Here is a 27336-nt window from a genome sequence, read left to right on the forward strand (position 1 = left end):
TGTGGGTACAGGGTCTGTAGGAAGTCTATGGAAAGGCGTGTGTGTGCAAGCTGGGAGAAAGGTATATGTATGCATGTGGGAGCACAGGGAGGCTGGGGAAAGGTATGAGATATGGGACGGGTGGGTTCCAATTTTTTTTACTACCTGTTCTGTGGGCGTGGTTTATTTAGTGGGCGTGGCTTGGTGGTCATGTGACTGAGTGGGCATGGCCAACTTGAAGTCACTCGGCAAGGTGGAATGGCACCTTGTTGTGAATGACATCAAGTTGGCCACGCCCACTCAGTCACATGACCAATGCTGCAGCTGCACTTCACCCAAAATGGCCCCTGCAACAACAGAAACTTCACATAGCCACAAAAAGCTCAAAAACCAACTTTCACACTTTACACACACACACACACACACCCCACAACACAACTGACTCTCACACACACACAAAATGTCACATACAGCTTTGTGAGATTCTGTGTGTTTGTGTAGTTAGAGTGGAACACTACAGAAACATACCAAATCTCAGAAAGCTGCACAAATATTTTATTATTTTATTTCATTTATATTTTTTAGATCAGGGATCTCCAACCTTAGTAACTAAGGTTTGTGGACTTCAACTCCCAGAGTTCCTCAGCCAGCAAAGGCACTGAGGAGATGGATTGCAGGCAGGCAGGCAGATTCAGTTGCTAACTGATGCAACTGATTGCAGAAGCCAAAGGAAAGCGAGCCTGAAAGGAGCAGTAATTATGTAAGTGAGGAGGCGGATTGGTTGGGCCAGAGGAAAAAAAGATTTTAAAAGGCTCCTCTGACGATCCCAACTGAAGTTGCCTAATAGCAGCCCAGAACCTCTTATCTCAGCTGGGATCGTCAGAGAAGCCTTTTAAAACCTTTTTCAAAGGCCACAAGAGGTTGTTAAAAAAAAAAACTTTTAAAGGGTTCTGATGATCCCTGCTGAGCTGCGCGATCATCAGAGGTTTTTTTTTTTACTTTTAAAAGCCTTTTTTTGGTTGAAGAAAAGATGCTTTTAAACGTAAAAAAAAACAAACCTCTGATGATTGGGGAACCGGTTTGGGGGCATGGCCAGCCAGCCATTACTACCGGTTCTCCGAATGCCAGCAGATTTTTACTACCGGCTCTCCAGAACAGGAGCAAACCGGGAGCAACCCACCACTGATGTTGGAGCACAGGAAAGCTCTGGGAAAGAGCATGCTGGGTTGTATGCTGTGAGTAAACACATGTGTAGAAGGAGGGCACTGGTGGATGTGTGTCTATGTACAAGTGCAGGGAGATCCAGGGAAGGACAGCACTACTGGATGTGTGCAGGTATGTGAACCCAAGAAGGTCCAGGAAATGAGGGTACTGATGAGTGAGCGAAATGGGATGAAGGGCGCAGTGCATCTGAGCAGAGAAAGGCTGTTTGGGAGACTTGCCCATTATACTCCCAGTTTGGAGGAAATTAGCAGAGAATGTCGGCAGTGGGTGAGCTGGTTGCCATCAGCCAAATTTTGTTCACATAACCCTGGGGACACTGCAACAGCCAGGACTTTGAAGACTGGTCCTAAATCCCTTCATTCAGTGCCATTGTAACTTTGAATAATCACTGAATTAATGTTTGCAACTCAAGGACTGTGTTTTGAAATGCTATGTTCTACATTTTGTCTATATAAGCCAATCAAAATAATAGACTGGATAACTTGAAAATTGATGGCTAAACAGGTGAGCAGGCAAGTTATATTTTGTCATTTTGTGTCTTTGAGCACAAAGAAAAGAAATCTATTTTTTGTTCTATTTCCTTCTTTTTACTTATATGACCTAGTGCAAAAATGGCATCTGAACTAACAGCCTGTATCTACTTGCAGGCAAGTGGGAATAACTTTAATTTTTTGGGTTTTGCTATATTTCAATGAGGATAGAAAAGTAAAAAGAAATGCACATATTGATAATATCCTTGTCATTGATTGCTTTGGCAACTGATTTTTTTGTAATATCCAAAATCCCTTTCTTATTCAAGGGAGAGTTTCTAATAGAGAAGTTGAGAAGGTTAGTATATTCAATGAATACAACAAATGACTGATTGCGAAAACTTATTTTTTACAAATAATTTTGTTATTCGTTCCCACGTTTAGTACTATAGCAGCTGCTTGTCATTACAGTTATAAAAACTATTTCAAGCACTATTTTTAATTAAGTTTATATTAAATATATTCATCTTAATCCTGACTTTAAAACATAGTTACACTTCATACTGTGAATACAGTATTGATATTAATGGAGGTACTCTTTACTTCCAGAGAATAAGGCTGGGAATTTTGCATTTTATACACTTTTTATTTTTGAATGTCTTGATTGCTTTGAAAAACAATTGCCATCTTTTCTGTGAGGTGGTTGTGTAGAGTGCCATCCTTTGACTTACGATTAAATAGAAGTCTTTCAAAATTTGCATTCCAGGATCTGTATATATCAGCTTGGTTTAATTTTACAGTTTAGTTTAAAATTGTACTGTCGTTGCTTGTTTAACCTTTCTTTAATTTAATGTTTATCTGCATAGAATTGAAGTATAGACTATCAGAATTAATTTTCTGAGTTCTAAGCCACTGCTGTATTTTCTCAAATTTACTTCTAAAGTTTTATAATTGGTTTGACACTTCTGACTTAGTGGTATGAACAGAATTATGAACTAGAAATTATGAACTATAATTACACTTTGCGAATGTTTCTATTTCTTCCCTGATGACAGAATACCTTATAAAGTCTCATAAACTTGCAAATTGGAGGCATTACATGTTTAAATACTGTAATAGATTATCTCAAGAAATACATTTAATTGCTATTTTTCTCTCTCATATTCTAACTTTTTAATTGCTTACAAATTACAGTAGTTTATGATCCTGTAGTGTTTCTTAAGTTATCTTTATGTTAATAAGACAGTTGACTAATTCTTGGGTAATTAGAAGCATAAACAATTTAAATTTTATCTACCTATATCTATAAAATGCATTTTTAGATTATTAGTTGCTCATACTTGCTTCCTTCTGTCATTAAGTTGTTTATTTAACAACCTGCTGATTGTTGCAGTTTACAATGGAATAACAACTGCTAACAGCTTATTGCAATTGATTATAGTTAGGACTAATGTAGTAAATTCTGATGTCATTATATAGGCTCATATTTTACATAATATTGCTCAGGGATGAAATGCTCCTGGTTTGGACTGGATTGCCTGATCCAGTAGCAATGGCGGCGGGTGGTTCGGAGAACCGGTAGCAAAAATCCCTGCCCCCCCCGCCCCAGATGAGCCATGCGATTATCAGAGGTTGTTTTTTTTAACTTTTAAAAGTATTTTTTCTTCTGCCGGAAAAAATGCTTTTAGAAGTAAAAAAAAAGCCTCTGATGATCACGCAGCTCAGCTGGGATCATCAGAACTCTTTAAAAGTTGTTTTTCCTCTGGTGATCCCAGTTGAGTTGCCTGATCATCACAGGCTTTTAAAAGCATTTTTTTACAACCTCTTCGGCCAAAGAGGTTGTAGAAAAAATGCTTTTAAAAGTAAAAAAAAAAAAAAGTTGGCCACGCCCACCCAGTCACATTATCCCCCCACCAAGCCACGCCCACAGAACCGGTAGTAACAAATTTTACATTTCACCTCGGTATATTACATTAATGAAGCAATTACTGTTTTACTAGTAAGACTCTATATCAGGTATATATAAAAAATTAATAAAAATATGTTTACTTTGTTCTACTGAGTTGGAAAACTATAAAGTTTTCCACCCAGATTAGTGATACAAAAGAATATTTGAATCCCTGTCACTCAGCTTGTGCATTGTAATAACAAACTACTATGAACAATTTGAAAAGATATTTAATATAAACTTTCTGTTTTGTATTTTCACACGTGAGATAAAGAAACAAATATTACATGCACATTTCCTTTTGTCTACATATTTAAGATTCTAATATCTCCTGAATTAACATTCAGTAAGTACACTTGGAAATATTTTATGTATTTTTATTTTGTAATGCTATTTCTGATGTCATTACACTGTGCAAAATCATTGTTAGACAGTTATACCCTAAATTTAAATGCTGAATCAACAGTTTGAATAATTTGTGGCGTACAGTGTTTTAAAGAACATTCTACAACAAAACAATACATTGGTATACTCTCAATGTTCACTTATATTTTTATTCTTCTGTTTGTTGATATTAGGTCCTCAATATTAATTAGCTAAAATTAATATTACTAAACTTAACTTAATTAGCTAAAATTAACATTACTAAACTGATTTCTAGATTTTACTGGTTTATCTAGTCAATTAGAAATGTCATTATTTAATTAATAAAGTTTGCCACATACCACAAGTTCTTATCTGCTTTGAGAAAAAAATATACTTGCCTAGAGCTTTTTATTAATTGATCCCAAGAGACTTTGGTTTGAACATTGGAAAGAATGAATTTTTCATTAGCAGTGTCTGTGCAAACAATGAGTTCGAAGAACTTAGGCTGATTTAACTGGGTTGCAAACATTTGAATGAGCCTGAATTAGCAGTACAGTTAGACAATTCCGTTTCTCTTTGCTGCCACTTGGTGATCATTTAATTTTTGCATCCCAAATATGTAACACAAGTTAGGTAATATTTTAATTGTTGCTTAACAGTGCATGTGTGTCCAAAGACACTACATTATGCTGCATTAAGTTTATTATATTAACATATATTTTGCTGATATTTTTTATGTAGTACATTATTTGAAATTTCTCTCTTAGCATTTGCAAAATATTTTTATATACCTCTACTTGGTGTAGTATCCTTTTAGTATCAATACTCCATATCACAGAATTATTTGTCAAATTTTGTACTACCTGTGTTTTTACATAAACAGTTCTAAAACAGATAAATTGCATACATTACACTACAGTAATATTTTATTTTCTTTAGGAATTATCAGATGCTTGTATTGCCTGCACTTTGAATTGATTTATTCTTTATTTTAAAAGATTTGTATGGCTGTCCATCTTAACACAACTATGGGAGGCTCACAATAAAAATATAAAAACCAAGAAGTTCTTTGGAACTTCTTTGGATAAGGAGAGGACAGGAGATCACCGACATGTATTTTGGATGACTGCTCATTGGAAAGAGACTATAGGACAGAGGTTTTCTGCAGATTTGAATGCCAAGAGATGAAAGGATTAGTTATTTTGCTTGCAACAGTGTTTGAGATTTTTAAGATACTAATTTTACAAGTTTCTTTTTCTAATCACTTTTGGAAATAGTCTTTAATTATCTTAAATCTATAAGAGATCTTTAAAATAACAAGCTTGAAAATTTGCGAGGTGAGTTTAGTTTAAACTTTGAACAAAAGAAAAATTGCAAGCTTAAGAATTTAAGCAATTTGAAATAAGCAGCAACAGGCTAAATTAAGTTTTTGATCTAAGAAATAGATTTAAGGGTCCAGTTAAATTTTGAATATTTTTACTATGAGATTTTTGAATCTTATAGTAGATTTTGGAAGTAACTATACAATATTAATAGCTTCTCATGAGAACCAGTTATTTTAACTATCTTGGTCATTAACAAAGATAAGTGACTATGATTTTAGAAACTAGATATTAAAAGGAATGGAACATTCTAAGTAGAAGGAAAAAATACAAACCAACTTTAAGTGTCAGTTAACTGAGACTTAGAAAATGACACAATCATTGGAAATATTACAAGAGATCATTGAAGAATAGAGCCAGAAATTAGTATCAACAGTGTCAGTAATGATGTCTGATTCTATAGATAGATTATATCAGATGACAGATGTGAAGCAATTTTGAAGCAATGTGAAACAAGAGAGAGAAAATACCAAAAGGGGAACTACCGGTACAAAGAACAGGCCAACAGAATTATTTGTATAAAGATGATTTATTGAATATACAAAAGAAAGTGGATAAAGATTTAAAAATTAAAGAGGAAATATAAATGACAAACCAAGAGAAGGATCCATACATAGTTCTAAAATTTTGCAAGAGAGGTGCTTTGGAATACATGAGCATACTACCTTTCTGAAACAGTTGCCTCTTTTTCAGGCATTGTTTAAGCCTGAAAATCGACATAGATGCTTTAGAGAGTGATATTATGGAAGTTTTTTTCTATAAATTAACTTCTGAAGTCTGAAAAAATGTCAGCTGTTTTAGAGTTATGCTTGTAGTGCTGGAAAATATTCTTTTCAGATAGTTTTAAATCCATACACTGCTATATAAATCAGCTCTTTCATAATTGAAGAATATTCTTACCTTGAGATTGTCAAAGGATCACTTTTATATAGAAGGTTTTAAAAAATGAAAACTTAGAAACCACAAAGCTAGTGAGAGATCCCAGAAGAATTTCTATCTATTTCAGTAAATAGGCCAATACTATAGTCCAAAGCATAGCCATATGAATAGGCTGATGGATAGCCATGGGAGAGGAAAAATCAATTACTTGTGTAAGTAGGAAAAAACAATGAAATAAATTATATCTAAGTATCAATAATGTATGATGTCAACAATAGGAAATAGAGTGTGTTTGTCATATAAATATACATGATATGGAAGGATTATATTACAGGTATGTCAAGTTTAGCTATGGTGCTGAGCTTGTTTTATATGTTTTTTGTTGTTGTAGGTCCATATTCTCTGGAAGTAGAAACACCTCTTCCAACACAGCAGGAGATAGTACCATTTGTATAATACACATGAGAAATCTTACATTAATGTTGTTATTTGTTCTGTTAATCTGATTCTAATCATAAATATATTTCAGACGTACATATTTGTATTGTCTTTGTTAATAGCTATAAATAATCTCTATAAGTTTTGCTTATCAGGTGAAACATGTAACTCCCTAATTTATGTAAGTTTTGTTTATAAGTTTAAACATGTAACTCACTAATTAAGTTCTACCTGTTTGTCTTGGTAAATATTTGCAGAAGCGTCCAGTTTTAAATTAAATCTATTTGCTTGAACATGTATTCTTCAAATTGAGATCTGCTTAGTTACTGGCCTTGGAATCAAACTTTGATGTTGCTTTTTTAAAGATTTGCCTGTGGAATTATATGCAATTTGAAAATCTGTAATATTTGAGAGTTCTATCCAACAGTCTCAAATATATGACAATGAAAAGTTCAGTCTTAGGTATGATTTCTGATGTGATCTAAATTGCCAAAAAGTAGAAATCTTCAGCAAAATTATTAATTTTCATTTATATTCAGTTAATAATAGAACACAAAATGTCCCCCCCCCGCCAGAATGCTTCTTTTAAAGCATCATGAGCACAAGGAGTCTGCCATTCTCCAAAGAGCACAGCCATTCTCACAAGACCTTAAGAAGACCGCAGAAGCTTTGCAAAATATTGTGAAAAGAAGGCATCACTCTTTGGAGAGTAAACGGCTCATGTAATTTGAAGAATGTCATAATTTGGCCTTGGGAAAAAGAGTTGGCATGACTTAGTAGTTGCCTCACATACAGATCAGGGGTGAAATGCTCTGACGATCCCAGTTGAGTTGCCTGATCGTCAGAGGCTTTTTTTTTCTTTTAAAGGAAAAAAAATCTTTTAAAAGAAAACAAAAGCCTCTGACGATCAGGCAACTCAGCTGGGATCGTCGGAGCCTTTTAAAAGCATTTTTTTACAACCTCTTCAAATGAAGAGGTTGTAGAAAAAATACTTTTAAAAGTAAAAAAAAAAAGTTGGTCACGCCCACCCAGTCACATTACACCCCCCCCAAGCCACACCCACAGAACCGGTAGTAACAAATTTTACATTTCACTACTGATACAGATACATTACAGTCAAACTGGGAATGCCTCAGCAGCAGGAGGAGGAAAATGACCAAATCAGCTGGGATGACAGAGTGCAGAGCAGTGAGGGTAGCTTGGTTGGGCTGCGCTGCACCACATTACTCGGCTTCAGCTTCACACCACACTGTTCGAGCTTCCTGGGCATTTGGCACTTCCCAGAGTGTAGCAACAGTGGCCCAGGCTGGGACAGCGGAGGCTTTCAAAGGTGGCTTTGCACTGCACCGCAGCTCAGGAGCTTAAGTGTACATTTAACTACTACACTACTAACTAGAGCATACAAAACATTTGCCAGACCTATTCTTGAATACAGCTCATCCGTCTGGAATCCATACCACATCTCTGACATTAATACAATCGAACGCGTCCAGAAATATTTTACTAGAAGAGTTCTTCGCTCCTCCGAAAACAACAAAATACCTTATACCACCAGGCTAGAAATCCTGGGATTAGAAAACTTAGAACTCCGCCGACTTCGACATGACCTGTGTTTAACACACAAAATTATCTACTGCAATATCCTTCCTGTAAAAGACTACTTCAGCTTCAATCGCAATAATACAAGAGCAAACAATAGATTTAAACTTCATGTCAACCGCTTCAAACTTGATTGCAGAAAATATGACTTCTGTAACAGAGTTGTTAACGCTTGGAACTCATTACCTGACTCCATAGTCTATTCAAAATCCCAAAATCTTCAACCAAAAACTGTCTACTATTGACCTCACCCCATTCCTAACAGGACTAGAAGGGGCGTGCATAAGAGCACAAAGTGCCTACCGTTCCTGTCCTATTGTTCCCTTCATTATATCAAATTAACATAGTTGTTGCATGTTTTTACTTATATATACATATTTTTCTTTCATGATGTGTTGTTTTTATTTATGACGATGTTTGTGTATACTGTAAACTTGTGTATACTGTAAACTTAGACCTAAGTTTAACTCATAAAATCATCTATTGTAATGTCCTTCCTGTCAAAGACTACTTCAGCTTTAATTGCAATAATACAAGAGCAACCAATAGATTTAAACTTAATGTCAACCGCTTTAATCTAGATTGCAGAAAATATGACTTCTGTAACAGAATCATCAGTGCTTGGAATACTTTACCTGACTCTGTGATCTCTTTAACCAAAAAGCTTTAACCAAAAACTTTCTACTATTGACCTCACCCCATTCCTAAGAGGACCATAAGGGGCGTGCATAAGCGCACAAAGGTGCCTACCATTCCTGTCCTATTTGGGGGTTTTTGGGGTTTTTTTTTGGTTTTTTCTTTTCTTCTTCCTATATATTGTTGTGACAAAATAAATAAATAAATAAACAAACTGTTGTGACAAAAATAAATAAATAAATAAATAAGTGTATTCTTTCCCTGTGCTTGCACTGCAGCACCCCCACTCCCACACTTACATGTGACCTATGCTGGACCTTTTCATGCACACACATAATATACACCCCCCCCCACATGGCATCCCTGCAGTCCCTTCACTTAATGATTCATACATCTGAAGTTATGATGGTAACTGGGACTGTTGGCATTGTGGTTGCTAAGCGATTTGACCAAGTGATGTCTCACTTTATGACCATATTGATAGAAATTCCAGTGCCAATTGTGGTTGTGAATTGAGGAATGCCTGTATTGATAAAAACGTTACAAATGTAACAAAGGACAGATTTGAACAATATATGTATTCTTAATTCTGATTAAAAGAATGAAGGTGTCTTTAAAACATACAAAAAAAGAATTACTGTTGCATTGACAGAATCACCTGCTATAATCCCACATTATACTTTCAAAGGGAGGTTGCAATTACTATGCAATTGGTGGTAATGCTGGCTTAAAGTGACTTGGAGTGGGCAGCTTTCCTAGTAATTGGATGACAGATGACTCTTGAAATAATTGGCTTTTGAACGTTTGGCGGATTTAGTGATATTCTGCCATTTGGCACCGGGAAAGAGGATCACATCACTGGTGAATGACTTGTAAATTCTACTCAAGTATTTTAATTAGAGACTGTGTTTAGAAGATAAATCACTAAAGAACTATAATTTGTAAAAGCAGTTGAAATTAGAATATCAGATGGTCTTTTCATTTTTTTCTCGGATAAATATTTCTGTTTCTGTCATCAGAAATTCAGCAGTAGAATTTTCCTTTCCACTCAGTTGCCACAAAAAGTTTCACACTGACGTTATGATTGCCTAGTATCAGCTAGTTAGAAATGTGAAGTTGCTGTCCAGAAACACATTTGGCTGCTTCAATATTTTGGAGATTGCCATATTTTCTAAATACTCAAATGCTTAACCTAGCAAGCTTGTTTTATAGATTTTTTCCCCTTTTCTTTTCAAAATATTTTAAGTATGTAGCCATATTTTACTGTACCATTTTACTCCTGTCAAAGGAAAAAATATGTCTCTTTTCCGAAGGTTCTAGCTGTCATTTTATGAAGCTGGTAGAAACCTGCCTTTCTGGTTTTTACTGCTGCTGCATTATAAAGCATAACTTTATGACTCATTTTGAACAATTCTTTGTTTGCTGATGATTTTTTAAATCTTTCCCTAATCAGAATGTAAGCCTTTATAAGATTTAAGTATAAAGCCAACTCTTTAAAGTTTAGAAGTATCCCCAGTCCAGATTGGTTATTTACTGTTTTTCTCTTCTTCTGATGGAGTTTTCTACCTGAAGGGTGTGTAATGATCAGGATTGGACTCTGTTTGGAAGCAGGATGCTACATTGTTCCTTAGTTTTGCTTTTGGGTCAGCTTTCAATAAAGCAGGGCACTCTCAAAAATCTATACAGCCATGTTATGTAGTCAGTGACCTTGTTTATATAATTTGTTTAACTCAGTCAAAGAGGGGAGGGGATTAATGTGACATGTGAACAATCGACTGCAGTGATAAGAGTAGAAAGATTAATAGAAATTTCATTGGTCAATTGTTTTCCTACAAAGTTAGTGGAGCTTGATCCAAGGGTGAAATTCACTTACCTTCACTACTGGTTCATAAATGTGGGCACGTGTGCCTCCTCCACGCATGTGCAGAGCGTGCATGAAAAATGAAAACAGAAAAACTGAATCGTCAAATCCATCTATTTTTTACAATCTTGGGAAACATAAATGAAATCATGTTTAAAGAAATTGTGTGTGTGTGTCTGTCCCTGCCTGTGTTGTACACATTTAATAGTACAAACATTTATAGTCCATATACAAGATGCACATTGAATTTGCACTGAGTGTTTTTCAAGGATACATACACATTTTAGAAACATCCATGTTACTTACATAATTCAGTCGGGGTAAAATTCACTTCCCTTCACTATCGGTTCGCAAATGTGAGCATGCACGCCCCCTCCACGTATGTGCAGAGCCTTCTGCACATGTGCAGAAGGTAAAAAATAGGACGTAATGACATCCAGGTGGGTGGGCGGAGCCTCCCGCCACCGGCGCTGCCAGTTCGCCCGAGCTGGATATAACCGGCTGAATTTCACCACTGGCTTGAGCCCTTTCTCTTCCTACTGCTCAAAGATAAGATAAGCCTTTGGATAGTGCCAGACACACTAGCTCTATTCTGTACCCATCACACACAGCCAAAGAAAGTGGAAAAAAAGCAGAAAATGTTTGGGATATGTATAATGTTGATTCCCATTGGGCCACTAGTGAATTGCATATATTTTTTTCACTGATTCTATAAGTAAGGAGGGCAAATCCTTTTTGTAGGGTCTGGGAAGATATCTAAAGCAAGCACTACATGCTTGACTCCATCATTCCTGATCATGCTGGTAGGGCAGTATTGAGTTTGTTACTTTGAGAAATGAATGAGTCATTTGTGTTGTTCAAACCAGTCTAGGATTTTTGCAGGAGGAAAAGATCACACCTACGCAAACATGCACATATGCTAATTACATCATTACATGGATCTTGCTATCCACTATCTAAGTTTGCTGGGAATTCTAAGAAGTTATAGCCATCAGAGGTCTACCTTACTGTGTTCAGACATGTGCCCTACTCTTTTATGAGTAATGCAAACTATAACAGTCTTAACATAGGGTGGAAAAAGCTCTGGTACTGGTTGAATATGCTTTGCATTACAATGTAGACTTGATAGTCATCATGATTCATTTCTGAAGTAGCTTAATTTCATGTAAGAATTTCACTGATTCCTGTAAATGCAGATTGAGTGAGAGGTTCTGAATACCAATAGAAACATTGAGAAGTATAGGATAGTAATGTGGATTGCATATGAAACGTATCTCTGTAGCAATTATTATATTTCTATTCAACTAATGTGGCATATGTTTTAGTTGATTTTCCTTTAACATTAAGGAAATAGAACCTTATAAATCACAAGCTTTACTCATAAAGCTCCATGGCTTAGGACCCAGGTACTTACGAGACCACCTGCTGTTACCTTATGCCTCCCACCGACCCATACGCTCTCACAGAGAGGGTCTCCTCAGGGTGCCGTCCGCCAAACAGTGTCGGCTGGTGGCCCCCAGGAGTAGGGCCTTCTCTGTGGGGGCATCGACGCTCTGGAACGAACTTCCCCCTGGCTTACATCAAGTGCCTGATCTTCGGACCTTCCGTCGTGAGCTAAAAACACATCTATTTATTCAAGCGGGACTGGCATAATAGTGTTAAATTTTAATCCGAGGTTTTATTAATATTTCTAAAATTTTAAAACTAAATTTTTAATTATCAGCCTTTTTGTAATTTGCTATGTTTTAAATGTTTTAATTGTATATATTTCATGTTTTATCTTTGGCTGTACACCGCCCTGAGTCCTTCGGGAGAAGGGTGGTATAAAAATTTAATAAAATAAATAAAATAAATAAATAAAGATAAGTAAAATAAAATATTGGCCTACTAAAATAGATTCAGAATTTTCCTTTCCTCCTCTTTGTATCTAAACTGTTTTATAAAGATAGATTTTTTTCAGTTATTTATATGCAGAAGCTATAGCTTAGTGGAGCAATACAGTATAACTGCACAGCTAAGAATTCAGTAGCATTAGTGTCAAAGATTTCTTCCTGGAATATTTGAAAGCTATTGTCAGTCAAAGCTAATTGCACTAGGTGGCATGGGAAAATAAGGCATCTTTCTACAGTAATAATTAATGAGCTTGTGGTGATACTGCTTCCTCAGAGCTCAAAAACAAACTATCACACTTTACACAAATGTACTGGTTCGGGCAATAGGTAGTAAAAAATGCTTTAAAAAGTAAAAAAAAAAGGTTCCAAGGATCGCGCAGCACAGCTGATTGTCACAGCTGATCATCGGAATCTTTTAAAAACCTTTTTTTAGCATTTTTTTACTACCTATTCACCCGAACCGATAGTAAAAAAAAATGATTTAAATTTTTTTTAAAAAGTTCTGATGATCAGCTATGCCGCACGATCATCAGAACTTTTTTTAAACATTTTAAAGCATTTTTTTTACAACGGGTTCGAGTGAACCAGTAGCATTTCACCCCTGGCTTGAGCATGCCTGAAAGAGGGCCCAAGTACCCTAAGGATGGGGGTAGAGAGTTGCTTAGGTAGTGGGGAGTCTGCTTGTCAAACCTGCGACGAGGGTCGATCAGGGGAGGAAAAAAAAGTTGAAACACACACGAGCCTGAAGAGGTTTGTGGTTCAGAAATGGGGTGCTGCAAGAACAACCATTGGGACCTGGAGTTTGGCATCCCCTGCCACTTGTGAAGCCCCCACCAAATGTGCTCCTACTTATTCCTGTGGAGAATGGAGTAGTGCACTTCAGTCCTCCCTCAGGTTGTGTGTGGTGGCAGCACCTGATTGTCTTGCTGGGGTCCCTTCCCTAAAAAGGGTCCTAATAGCCCATGGGAAGACTGGCCGTGCCAGCAGCCAAAGCCACAATGGATCAATGCGGGAGAGATCCTCTGTACCCAAACCCAGGGCTTGGGTTAGTCCTTGATTGATTGGGTGGAGAAATGTAGTTTAATTTATATAAAGTAAGAATTGTACTTTATATGGGTTTTTTTTTATACCTGTTTGGACTTCTGAACAAAATGGATTTACAAACAGCTTTGTAAGTAGAAGGCTGTCTGTACAAAGTTATATTTTTTTCTCCAAAATATTTATGTTCAGTATAGATTGAAACTGATCTTATACTCATACTTCAAAAAAGTCTTTGTTGTTGTATGCTAGTTTTCTGATTATATGTTTTAATTTTGTCTTAAAGTAATTTAAAGCAATTAAAGACAGGTGTTGCAATTTATTTTATGTTACCTGCTAGCTTTGAGATTTTTGAACATTAAGTTAAAATGACTTTGGAATTCTTTTTTTTCTTGGCTATTTTATAGTGAGATTTTTCTCTGTTTCTTTTTTCATCTAAACTGTCTGTGAGTGTGCTTGATTCTTTATTCAAAGCCTATATTCTCTCTTTTCATGTTGTTGGCACATTAAGTACTAAATCCATAATATCTCTCATTTCTTCATGTTTAATTCTGCTGTGCTTTAGTCTTTTTAAAAAACTAGTTTGTGAATGTATCCTAAAGAGAAACAAATGTGTTATACTGATATTTTACTTATAGAGCATCATACAACATACTTCTTCATTGTCCAGGACATATTGTTCAGCTAACAATATGTACTTATACAATACTACTAGCAAAGTAAAATAAATTGGCTACAAAATAAATAAATAAATTGCCTACAAAATAAATAAAAGGACTACAGGTAGTCCTTGCCTTTGTTATTTAACAGCTATTACCACTATATACTAATACCCTTACAATAAACCACAGTATTACTAGTATCAATAAATATGCCAAAGTTGAATTAATTAAATTTGTCTGTGTATGGATTTGCCTGATGTTTTCCCTCTCTCTGTAGGGAATCTAAAATCACAAAGTGTTGAGGAGAATGTTTGAATACGTTCAAGAATGAATAATGCAGAATTACTGCAGATCACAGTTTGGGTACATAATTATGTGACCTCATGATATTAGAGATTAAAAACTTGTCAATATAATTGCTCAACCTTTTCTATAAAATGACTGACGAATATGAGGGGGAAAAAAACCCCTTTCTTGTCATTGCAATTTTTGTTAAAGACCAGTTCTAATAATGCAGTCTCCTCTGGTAGACTTATCTAGCTGAATGCATGAATGCCACTGTGTAGCTAACAAAAGAATGACCATTTGTATGAAAAGTCTCTGCACATTCTTTCCCACAGAAATCAACGAAAGGGTCGGTTGTCCTGGGCTACGTATTCCGGCATTTAAACCTCATTGAGATAGATTATTTTGGACTGCGGTACTGTGACAGAAGTCACCAGACGGTGAGTAAAGCTACAAGAGATTAGATAATTCCAGAATAGATAGCAGGGTGACCTTTTTTTTAAACAGTTCTATTCTACACTGTTATATGCTGTCTCAGCAAGTTAGTTGTTAAACAGATAAAATCTATATCCCATTAGTCCATGCAAATTAATATTAAGTCAGGAATTCTTTTGGAGGGGAGGGTTAGTCATTAACTGTATAAAAAATGCCTTTCCTATTCAGAGGAATAGATCCAAGTCTCAAAAGGCTAACATGTCAATAAGTAAATGTTTCCTAAGAGGAAACATCACAGCTAAAATAAAATTTATATTAATGCTGAGATTATTCAGTTGCCCGCATGTTATTTTTGAGTATCGCCAAACTCTCGGTGCATAGTCTGATCAGGCATCTTTTAATCTCGTAATTCTTGATACTAAATATGTATGGAAGGATAGCATGTATGGGGAGTTCCTTGTTCAGTAGATAGTTGCATTAGTTAGACTTTTATGGCAGTGGAAATCAAAAGTGCACATCCTGTCCTAAACTCAAGACTTATTCTAGATGAAATACTTGACAATAGGGAAATAAATTTCACATGATGCAATTTATTTTGTCAACTGTTTAAACTAGGACAAATGTCTGCATATATTACAACGATGAAAAGGAGTCATAAGGTTGGAGTGATGTGAACATGGTTGTGCATGTTACACAGGGTTAACCTAAAAATTAAGTATGGGCTTTCCAAATTCTAAATTAATGGTTTGATACTTTCCAGTTAACTAAAACTTCTTTATTCAAAAGAAATCACCCCAAACCGTTTTAACAGCATGATAGGAATATTGTATTAATTATTGGAAGGCCTAGTTTTGATGTCAAACTGATTTTAGAGGCTAGATTTAGATGTTACAGTTTAGGACATCAGAATTTATATATGTTTGTGCTGCTGTTCATCTGTTAATACAGTAAAATGCTCTAAGTTTTCTCCCAGAAAATGATTAGAATAACTCCATATTTTGAGGGAATTGGTTTAAAATTATATGACTGATACTAGTAGTCCTGCAGAGAAACAAATATATATGTATCAGACCATTGGTGGGCTGCAAACTGGCTTAACAACTGGTTCTGTGAGCATGCGCGTCGCATGCGCACACAGACTTCGTGTGCATGCCTAACACACTTGCACACAGCATTCAAAATACAGCAGTTTGAAACTCAGCTGCTTACCTTCTAATGCAGCCTGGAAAAGTAGAACAGTGGAGGCACAGAAATTAACTGTGCTGCACAAATAAGCTGAGCCAGAAATAAGGAAATATAGGACAGGATAGGGCTGGGCGGGTGGGTGGGGCCAGCTGATCATCGGAACTACCAGTTCACCTGAACAGGTCCGAACCGGCAGCAGCCCACCACTGTATTTGACTGACAATTAGATAATACTAATATTGATGATAGTTGTCATGTGGTGAAGAAGCAAAAATAAAACTGATCTTGTCTTTGAAGTTATATAAACAACTCAGGTAAAACTGGTTAAAAGACTATAATTTATTGTATGTATTCATACCTGCATATTATATGTTGAAATAAGTTATACATTCTAATGAAGATAAAGACTTTTGTGATAACATACATTGGATTGAAATGGAATATTCATGGTATAGAGATTGCCATTTGAGACTGCCTGTCTCCAGTTGTTTATGTCCATCCTGTGCTTTCAGACAAACTGGGTGTGTTTCAATTAAATATTATCTTATTGGGGATAAGACAGGTGCATTCTTTCCCTGTTGACGCCTGGATCTTCAGGAACAGCAGAAGACATACCTCCTATCAGGGGTAAAATGCTCCTGGTTCGGACTGGATCGCCTGATCTGGTAGCAATGGCGGCAGGTGGTTTGGAGAACTGGTAGCAAAAATCCCTCCCCCCTCCATTTCCAGCTCAGCCGTGTGATCATCAGAGTTTTTTTTTAACTTTTAAAAGCATTTTTTCTTCGGCCGAAAAAATGCTTTTAAAAGTAAAAAAAAAGCCTCTGATGATCTCACAGCTCAGCTAGGATCATCAGAGCCTTTTAAAAGCATTTTTTCTACAACCTCCTTGGCCGAAGAGGTTGTAAAAATGCTTTTAAAAGGCTCTGGCGATTCCAGCTGAGTTGCCCGATCATCACGAGGCTTTTTTTTCTTTTAAAGAAAAGGCAAAAAAAAATGCTTTTAAAAGAAAACAAAGCCTCTGATGATCAGGCAACTCAGCTGGGATTGTCAGAGGAGCCTTTTAAAAGCATTTTTTTACAACCTCTTCGGCCGATGCTATTAAAATGCTTTTAAAAGTAAAAAAAAAAAGTTGGCCATGCCCACCCAGTCACATTACCCCCACCACCAAGCCACGCCCACAGAACTGGTAGTAACAAATTTTACATTTCGCCATTGGCTCCTACTCTCCTTGGTTTCTGGAAGTAGCTTAAGATCTGACTTTGTTCCAAGACTGCAGTTAGAGACCCTATTACGTTTTTGCATGTTGGGGAGTGTTGTTTGGTCTGGGCAGCTGTGTGGTTTTTTTAACATGTTTTTATAATCTGTGTATTGGAGTTATTGGATGCTGCCCAGAATCTTCTGGGAGTTAGGCCACTTTATCAGGTCCAATAAATCAAATCATATTCTTTTCCTGCTTTAATGTGTAAATAAAATGGATATTACAAAAAGATCAAGGGGAGAAAGAAAGGAGGGTTTGTATTTATGAGTATTTAAGTGACAGAACAAAAGGCATTTTGATTTTGACTGGCATGATTAAGGTTTTTTTTAACTTGACTAAAGATCTATTATAAACATGTTTAATATATTGAATTTAAATTTGAATTAATAGTCATAATAATGAGTCTCTAAACCAAGGGTGTCAAACTGGCAGCCTGCAGGCCAGATGCATCACGTGCAAGCCATGCCTACCCCAGCTCCGCGAAGGGGAATAACGTCGTGATACGTCATGTGACAGCAACATGATGCCGCGAGTTTGACACCTGTGCTCTACACCATAAAATCATCTACTGTAGCAAAACATAAAATGTTTCAGTGACTTGGATTGGTCATGGAATATATTAGAAAGTTAAAATCTGACCTACATATTAAAATCTGGCCTGCTGCACAATTCTGCATTCCATTAAATGTGACGTTCAAAATGCCATTGTACTCTATTGCCTTCCTTTTGTCAGAACCCCATTTTAAGGTTGGTTTGGACTATTTTATATCCTTTGAGCCTTGATATGATGGGTAAAGTGAGAAATGGAAATGTTGGACATTTCCATATTTTCATCATATTGAACAATTTTTATTGACGGGGGGAAAGGTCATAATTTGTATCTTTATTTCAGTTTGATACATGGGTATGTATAGTTTTATTGCTTTTACTGTTGTAAGCCACCCATAGTTGTCTCCCGGCAAAATGGGCGGCAAGCAAATATAATAAACAAATAAATAATTGATATTGCACAGGGACATAGGAGTCTAAGATCTGATCAGTGAGTCCAGTGGTGGTTTAGGCTAAGGAACATTTTTCAAGGCAGGCATGTGGAGTATTGTCTTCTATCTCCCCTCACCCCCAGTGTATCAGGAAGGCAATTTTTTTCTGCTACACTCATCAAGCATGTAGTATGGTTGTGCTGGCACAAATGACGCTGTTCAGTTTATATCTCTTGTACTTCATTTCATAGTAAACAAATACCGGTATGTCCAATACTGTTATTTGTGGCAAGAATAACCCATCTGCTCCAGTGACTGGCTGCTCACTTCCATGACCAATTTGTGTTGGGCTGCCTGCTCTCTTCCAAAGGAACTTAGATCAGTGAATCTATGTTCATATGCTTGTCTTCTTTTTATTCCTGATGCACTGATGAAATGCTGGAGTTTATTTACTTTTATTTTTATATAAACTCACTGTGCAAAAGTGGAATGCTAAGCCTTTTTGTACACATTTTCTGACTTAAAAAATGAAATGGTGGACCTATTCTTTTTTTAAACCACGTGAAATTGACAAGAATTCTGCCAGCTTCTTCTTCAATCTAGGCTAAATATCAATAAACATAGTTAAACTGAATTTTATTTTCCTTCCTTTCCTTTTTTTTATTTTTTACAATTTTACTGATGAAATTTTAAAACTGTATCTTTTTTAGGGGACACGGGGGCTCAGTGGCTAAGACACTGAGCTTGTCGATCGAAAGGTCAGCAGTTCAGTGGTTCGAGTCCCTAGTGCCACGTAATGGGGTGAGTTCCCATTACTTGTCCCAGCTTCTGCCAACCTAGCAGTTCAAAAGCACGTAAAAAATGCAAGTAGAAAAAAAGGGATCACCTTTGGTGGGAAGGTAACAACATTCCGTGCACCTTTGGCATTTAGTCATGCCAGCCACATGACCACAGAGATGTCTTTGGACAGAGCTGGCTCTTCAGCTTTGAAACAGAGATAAGCACCGTCCCCTAGAGTCAGGAATGACTAGCACATATGTGCGAGGGGAACTTTTACCTTTATCTTATATCTTTTTTAACCAGGTGAAATTGTCAAAATTATGCCAGTTTCATTTTGAGCCCAAATGATAAGCAGAATTGTAAAATAATAGAGATTTTTTTTTATAAAGAAGGGATTGATTAAATCCTTTCCACCTGAAGTAGCTTAAAGATGCAGTGCAGAAAAGTCACAAACATCTGTTGAGATAAGGAATACTATTGGAAATCTACCTGATGTGATACCAAAGGATAAAAATGATTATGGTCAGATTCATAACCTGATCAGTTATAGATTCTTCTGCTAGGAAAATCATCTGACATTTTGGTCAAATAAATCTAGTTTGCTATAGCTATACTTTGTCTCTCCTTTTAGGTACTCTTTATTTAATTTCTACTCTGTTTACTGAAGAGACAGCCTAAGAAGCTCTGTTTAAAATAATTGGTATGGAATATGCTCTGCCTCTTTTCTTGCTGAAAATAGAAGTCTGTGTTAGGACTCTGTATATGATATAGATATGTTGTGCCTCGCTTGCCCCCCTCTCCGCAGCCGGGCCCCTCTCATCTCCTGTTATCTCAGCCAGGGACTGATAGTGCAGACGAACGGCCTAGCATGCCTCCAGCCCCCAGTCCTGGCACCATGCCCGGACAGACCGAGCAAGACGAATGGCCTGGCATGCCTCCGGCCCCCGGTCCTGGCACCATGCCCGGACAGACCGAGCAAATAAACCCCTCCCCCACAGCATGTGAACATGAGGAACTTGAAGCCAGTCACGAGCTGGAATTGCCGGCAGCTGTAGGGTGGACGGATCCACGCTTCCGGAGAATGGAGAGGCGACATCAGCAAAAGGAAGGGAGGGGCAGGCCTGGATAAGTGCTGAGTCATGGAGCCACACCCCATGGCCTATATAAAGGATCTGTTTTCTGGCATTCTTTGAGTCAGGCAAAGTCTAATTTGGATTGCTGAAGTCACATCTTGGACTCCTGCCTGCCCTGAGAACTCTGACAGAACTTTGGCAAAGCTGCAGAGGCTTTGTGGCCACGCTTGATACAGACTTCCCCGACCCGGCTGTCAGAGGAGGAGTGTGACACGACAAGATAGGCCTGCAGTTACTCATTCAAATTATACAGAAATGCCTTATTGAAGCTGCAGTGTTGGTAAATGTATTTTGGTAAGCTTGAGTATTTGTTTGAGAGGCATGTTCTTTCATGTTTCTTCTCTTGACTGAGCTCTCTAATGATTTGGCATCTATATTATTTATGCATTATTTGCCAGAAACAAAATGTATATCCATATGCATTTAAACAGCATGCTTGGAATCTGCAATTTGATGCAGGAAGGAGCTCAAATATCTTTTTTGATCAATGTTTTGCTGAAGACTCTTCTAAATTTGCTGTATCTCTTCTAATTTCTTTTGTTTGGTTTCAGCCAATATAGAATTGTAGAACATTCTGCTAATTTGCTTATAATGATGTATTTTCTAATATAGTTTGTAAGATTTTCCTGCAACTTTGAGAAATAAGCCATACTAGTGATTATTGAAAACAATCACAAATGCCACTTCGAATTATACGGAAAAATATTTGGCTTTTACAAATGTAGCTGTACACATACTTACACAATTGATGAAATAATGCAGTAGCAAATATTACATTGCTAATTTGTATTTTTAATTTTGTTGATTTCTTTGAAATGTTTCAACTATGTATTTTCAGACAATGTTTCCTTTTTTGATCGGTCTTTTTGGTTTATTTGTTATACAAGATAATAATAATGTTATTATTATATATTTCCCATTCAAGAACAATTGGCAATTTTAACTCTGATTAGCTCTGATTTAGCAATACTATACTTGATTTTATTACCCATGAGTATAAATGAACATTAATTGGCAGATAATTTTACTATCCTTAAAATACTATTGTCAGAAAGCAATTGAGACGTATGGTTGGACCCCTCTAATTATAGTTTATGTTAAAAATATGATTTCATTTATTCATATAACTTATTTTTCTATATTTTTAAATAATACTCTTCAATTCTCAACTAATAAATATTAAGACACAAAATGTTCAATAGAGGGCAAGCTGATGAAAGTTAATGAAAGTTGTAATTTAGCAGACACTAGATTGAAAGAGGTTGAACCTAATGATTGACACATAATGTGTGCAAATGTTCTTAATATAGAATTCTTTATTGATCAAGTGTGATTGGACACACAAGGAATTTGTCTTAGGTGTATATGCGCTCAGTGTACATAAGGAGAATAAAATACATTAATCAAAAAATAAAAAGATACAACACTTAGTAATATCTGGAGAACATTTATTTATTTGCAATAGAGGCAAATATCTGTAGCTCCGGTGTAGGATGAGGCGGAAGGTTCGTTCTCCAAGTTTATGGGTTGGTGTCTGAATGTTTTGTTACCAGGCTAGGTAACATCTTCAGTGGAGTTTGGTCATGGGTTTTACAATGAATCAGGTGTGGGTGTATCAAATGAGAGTGTTGTGATGGGTATTGTGATGGGTCAGGTGTGAGTCATCAATGAGAGTCTTATGATGGGAAGGTTACATGAAGTAAGGATCATTGAGGGGTGAAGTGCTGGTTGGTGGGGGGGCTTGCATGGGTTGGTTGAGGTTTGGTGCTGTCTCTGATTAGTTGTGTGGTTGATGTGGATCCTGCGAAGCTCGTAAGCTGTCTTTTGATGGAATTGCTTGTGGAGTGCCGGGCTTTGATGAACTCACAGTTGTGGCAGATGGTATCATGGTCAGTGAGTTTTGTGTTGCTCCAATCAAACTGGTGTCAGTGTAAGTAGAGATTAAAGATTTGGGGTCATGGCATTTGACTGCCAACCAGTGTTCATGGAACCTGGTTTTTAATTGATGTCCCAGGTAGAATTGATTGCAATTATTACAGTTGATTTTGTAGATTACATTGCTTCTTTCATCCTTGTATATCTTGTCTTTGGTTCTGGAAAATTCCTGGTGGAGTGTGGCTGTGGGTTTGTGGGCTATTGCTATTCCTAGAGGTGGTAGTTTGCGTGGTGGTTAGCTGTGTGGTGTGTTGTGGTTGGGTGCTGTATGTTGGAATATGAATACACCCATACCTGATCTATCACAAGACCTACTGACCATACAAAGACCTTATAAACATAAGAACACTGACTATGACATCCCCTAAACTCCACTGAAGATGTTAATTAGCCTGGTAATAAAATGTTCAGAAACCAATCCATAAGCTCGGAGAAGGAACCTTCACCCTCATTTCTTTATTTATTTCTATTCCACTTTTATTATTTCTGTAAATAACTCAAGGTGGTGAACATATCCAGCAAACCTTCCTTTCCCTACTTTCTCAACAGTAGCAAAAATCCAGTGACATGGGTTGAGCTGAGAGAAAGAAGAGTGACTGGTCTAAATCACCCAGCTGGCTAAAATGAGACTGGAATTCATATCCTCCTGTTTTCTAGCATAGTCATAGTCATAATCATTAGACCAAACTGTCTAGTGATAGACATTACTGATTGTGGGGGGTGTTTTTCTATATTTTTAGCATGGGCAGAATAGGTGCATTATTTTTTTAATCTTAAAACACATATATTGCACCGAAATCTCTTCAACAGCAATAAAGTGGTGGAGAAAACTTATAGGAAGATTTTGTATAATGTTTTGATTTGATTTGTCTATGGCAAAAGCTTTAAAGTCTTGTAAGTAGCATATATGTTGATATATATTTTTAATAACTTAACCATTTCTTTATATAATTACAGTTCTGGCTGGATCCTACAAAGACTCTTGCAGAGCATAAGGAACTCATAAATAGTATGTATATAATTTGAACTTTATAAATATTGTTTAATGACAGAGAGGCTTAGAAAATACATCTGTATATCCAATCTTTTTGAGAAATCTGACACAAATTCTCGAGAGTTTATTTTGTATGTAGAAATATTGATCAATCTCAAAATTGAACATACTGATTTGAGTTCTAAAATTTATTTTTCCACCTGTGTACAAGCATTCTTATTTCAATCCTGTTTCTGTTTTATTCTGGCGTGTGTATGAACAAGTTTGATAGTTTATGGTTCCTGCCCAAAAAATTCAGTGGGGATATTACAGCTATATCAATTCTGCATGCTAGTGTATGTATGTATGTATGTATGTATTTATGTATGTATGTATGTATGAATGAATGAATGAATGAATGTATTAGAGGTGGTATTCAGCAGGTTCTGACCAGTTCTGGAGAACTGGTAGCAGAAATTTTGAGTAGTTCAGAGAACCAATAAATACCACCTCTGACTGGCCCCACCCCCATCTATTCTCTGCCTCCCAAGTCCCAGCTGATCGGGAGGAAATGGGGATTTTGCAGTATCCTTCCCCGGGAGTGGGGAGGGAATAGAGATTTTAAAATATCCTTTCCCTGCCATGCCCACCAAGCCACACCCACTAAGCCATGCCACACCTACCAAGCCACGCCCACAGAACTGGTAGTGAAAAATTTGAATCCAACCACTGGTATATATGTATGTATGTATATGTATATGTATGTATGGTATATTGATATTACAATTTTAATATCTGAAAATTAATTGGGGAACCCCAATGTAAATGGATTTTGAATTGTGTTCTAAAAAAAATGGGAAGATAATTTAATAGCTGTTATATAACTAAAATCACAAACAAAAGCAGGTGAATTCTTGACTGAATAAGGTAAAACAATATTTCTGAATAAGAAAAACAAGATATCACAGTATATTCAGATATAAATTATATGCTTATGCATTTAATTTTATACAGTTTTCTTATTTCTAATAGCTGGTCCACCTTACACATTGTATTTTGGTGTTAAATATTATGCAGAAGATCCATGCAAACTAAAAGAAGAAATCACAAGGTAATTAACAATAATAACAAAAAAAGACTTAATGTGATTTTAAAGTAGATTGAAAATTGACTATATTTCAAGGCAAAGGTAAAGTAGTGATGCTTTAATTTATGTAATATTAAACAATATTGTATTTTAAAAATAGTGAGAAATAGCTTACTCAAATCACTTAAGTCTTAGTGAGAGTCAGTAATGTTCAGTCTAATGGGTCTTAACTTACTTTGTGCACAGGCCAATATTTTGTACTGCTTGTTTTGTGCACGTGTGTGTTGGTTGGATGCTTTGATGAGAAAAATATTTGGGAAAGAGAGGAAAGAATTTACGAAGCATAAAATAGAAATAAATGGGAAATCCAAAAAATTCATATTCCAGTATATATGTTCACAATGTGTGAAAAGCTGGCATTACATATAATGGAAATCTATAGAATGTGTGAAGTTTTTATGTGAAGTACGAAATTTCTGTGTTATTTTAATATGGTATATATTTTCCCTAGGCATTTTATATAATACTTACCTAGGCATTATGCAGAATAACAAGAACTATTTAGGCAAAGTATGAAAAGAGTTATAAAAGGGTTTGGGATTAGGCTTTGAGTTAGGATTAGCCTAAACCTAACCGTAACCCTTTCTTGAAAAGACATATATAAAAATGTAAGAAGAAATTCAAAATAAAGTACAGGACTTTCTTACTGAAAAAAAAAATAACCAAGAGAAAAAGATCAGTATTGACCTACTCGTTGCAACAGGGAAAGCTAGATGGCATTTTAGTGAGAGTATTTATATTTGGGCAGTTTGCCTTTTGGTATTATGTAGAATTGTGTGAAATATTATGCATTTTATACTTTGACATCCCATTTTGACATTCTATAGATAGCCTAGCTTTCTGTAAAATGTCTAATTTCACACATTGATAGTAACATATACATCATTTTTCTTTGTTGACAAAAATTTATTAATGGCAAAAATAATTAATTACATTCATAGCATTAATCACTATCCATCTAGAAGTAAAATGGACATTTCAGATTTATACTATCTATCTATCTACCTACCTACCTACCTATCTATCTATATCAATATTTGTATTTTATATAAGAAATATTTTAGAATGTTTTAGAAATATTTTATATATTTCTATAATGAAAGATCAAAAGCCATATAAACACTTGTAAGTTATTTATAAAGAATGCTTGATCATCAGATTCTTTATACATTTTAAATGGACCTGTTCAAGTGTGCTGCAACTTCCACCTTGGTTCCAGCAAACGTAATTTGCATGGTAATTTATTGTTCTGAATCACAAAAGCAGGTTTCATGGGTGACAGTAGATCATGCCAAAGCAATGTAAAATCTAAAATAATTGATGCATCTCTACATTTATTGCTTATCTACCTATTTACAGTCTTCTCTGCCCCAGTGCAAAGATCTGAGGGAGCAAAATATAGCTGTGTACTTGTTGCATTTTATATGTACCCTCTCTGTAACATAAAATGACCTTTTACATTTTATAATTATCATACTATTGTATCTGGTTTAGTAGCTGATAAGTTCAACAGAGTGAGAAATATTCCACATGAAAAAAGTATTTATAGGTGAAATTTAATAGGCTATATAGCCATCGGTTTTGCTTTAATTAAGAAAGATGTTAAACAAGAAATGTTTTTTAGGTGTACTAAAGGATGGAAACAAGTTCTGTTGAAAGAAATATGGATTTCAGAAAAAGAAACCATTCATTCTTTGCAATAAACTTTACATGATTTGCCATGCTAAGTCAGTTTAAGATTTGATCCTTCGTTAAGTAAATCCAGAATACCCACTAGATGAGCATATACAATACTACTCCTACAACATTATTCAAGCTATGTTTGGTTTCTGCAGACAGTTGTGATTTCTGTGCAGCTGTTTGGTAAGGGAAACCCTTTTGTAATGTGGTATGGTTTGACTTTAGCATAAGCCTTGAAACTTATCGTTATCAGGTCAACAACCTCACAAATGAAGGTTTTTATTTTGCAGACAGTTATGGTTGAATGCATGAATAAATGTAGGAACCAGTGTCATTTTTGTCATCTTAATTGGTTAGGCTTTTATAGAGTGTGTGTTTTGCAAATGTTTCAAACTTAGCAATGCAGACATGTTTCAAAATGATCTAAATTGGTAGATGCTTTTTATGGCTTCACTATATACACAACTTTCACTTCTTAATGTTAATTGCTTGGTATTCATACCATATAATACCAAAGTGCCATATCAATTAGTCAGTTAAATCCTTACTTTAATCATAGACCAGCATAAAATATAATAAGGAAAGATTACACCCATTTCAGTAACAAAGCTGAAACTTATAAGACATAAAAGATCACTAAAAGCTAAGGTTGTCAACACAATACTATATATAATACTATGTTATATTCAATATAATACTGTAATATTAAAATACTAACATCTCTCTCTATAAGGATTCTTAATACTAAGACTATTGACTGGTAGGGGCACTCTTAAGCCACAAAAAGGATGTCAAAGCAAATAAAGATTTAAAACTAATAACAATAAAAAAGGATTCTCAGTAAGTATACCCATGCTCAACATCCTTAATTACATGTACATTGGAAAGGGGAAAATAATTTGCATCTGAACTAAAGATAAATAAACCAAACAGATTAATTGTTTATAATAGATGAAATATGACTTTCCTAAATAGACATATATAGTATAGATTTTTATGTAGTTTTCAGTTTAAAAATTATGTATAAAATGAATATGCCAAGGATAATTATTTATGAAAATAGTGAAAAACATTACAATGTAGAAATAAGATGGAATTGATATACATCTGAATACATGTGGAACTAACTTAAAACACAATCCCATCTCAAACTTAAATGAACAATACTAAT

The 27336-nt window shown here is 35.7% G+C and overlaps 1 protein-coding gene across 2 annotated transcripts in view; it reads left to right on the forward strand.

Moving 5' to 3' along the window:
• Nucleotides 1-27336, forward strand: part of EPB41L4A (erythrocyte membrane protein band 4.1 like 4A) — a 93719-nt gene that overhangs the window by 19059 nt on the left and 47324 nt on the right. For both annotated transcript variants that reach the window (XM_058166123.1, XM_058166124.1), the window contains 3 exons: nt 14995-15099; nt 23323-23374; nt 24371-24449. In XM_058166123.1, coding sequence (XP_058022106.1) covers nt 14995-15099; nt 23323-23374; nt 24371-24449 — 236 coding nt within the window. The remainder of the gene's footprint in view (nt 1-14994; nt 15100-23322; nt 23375-24370; nt 24450-27336) is intronic.

This window comes from Ahaetulla prasina, chromosome 2 (genome assembly GCF_028640845.1).
Source record: "Ahaetulla prasina isolate Xishuangbanna chromosome 2, ASM2864084v1, whole genome shotgun sequence".
NCBI lineage: Eukaryota > Metazoa > Chordata > Lepidosauria > Squamata > Colubridae > Ahaetulla > Ahaetulla prasina.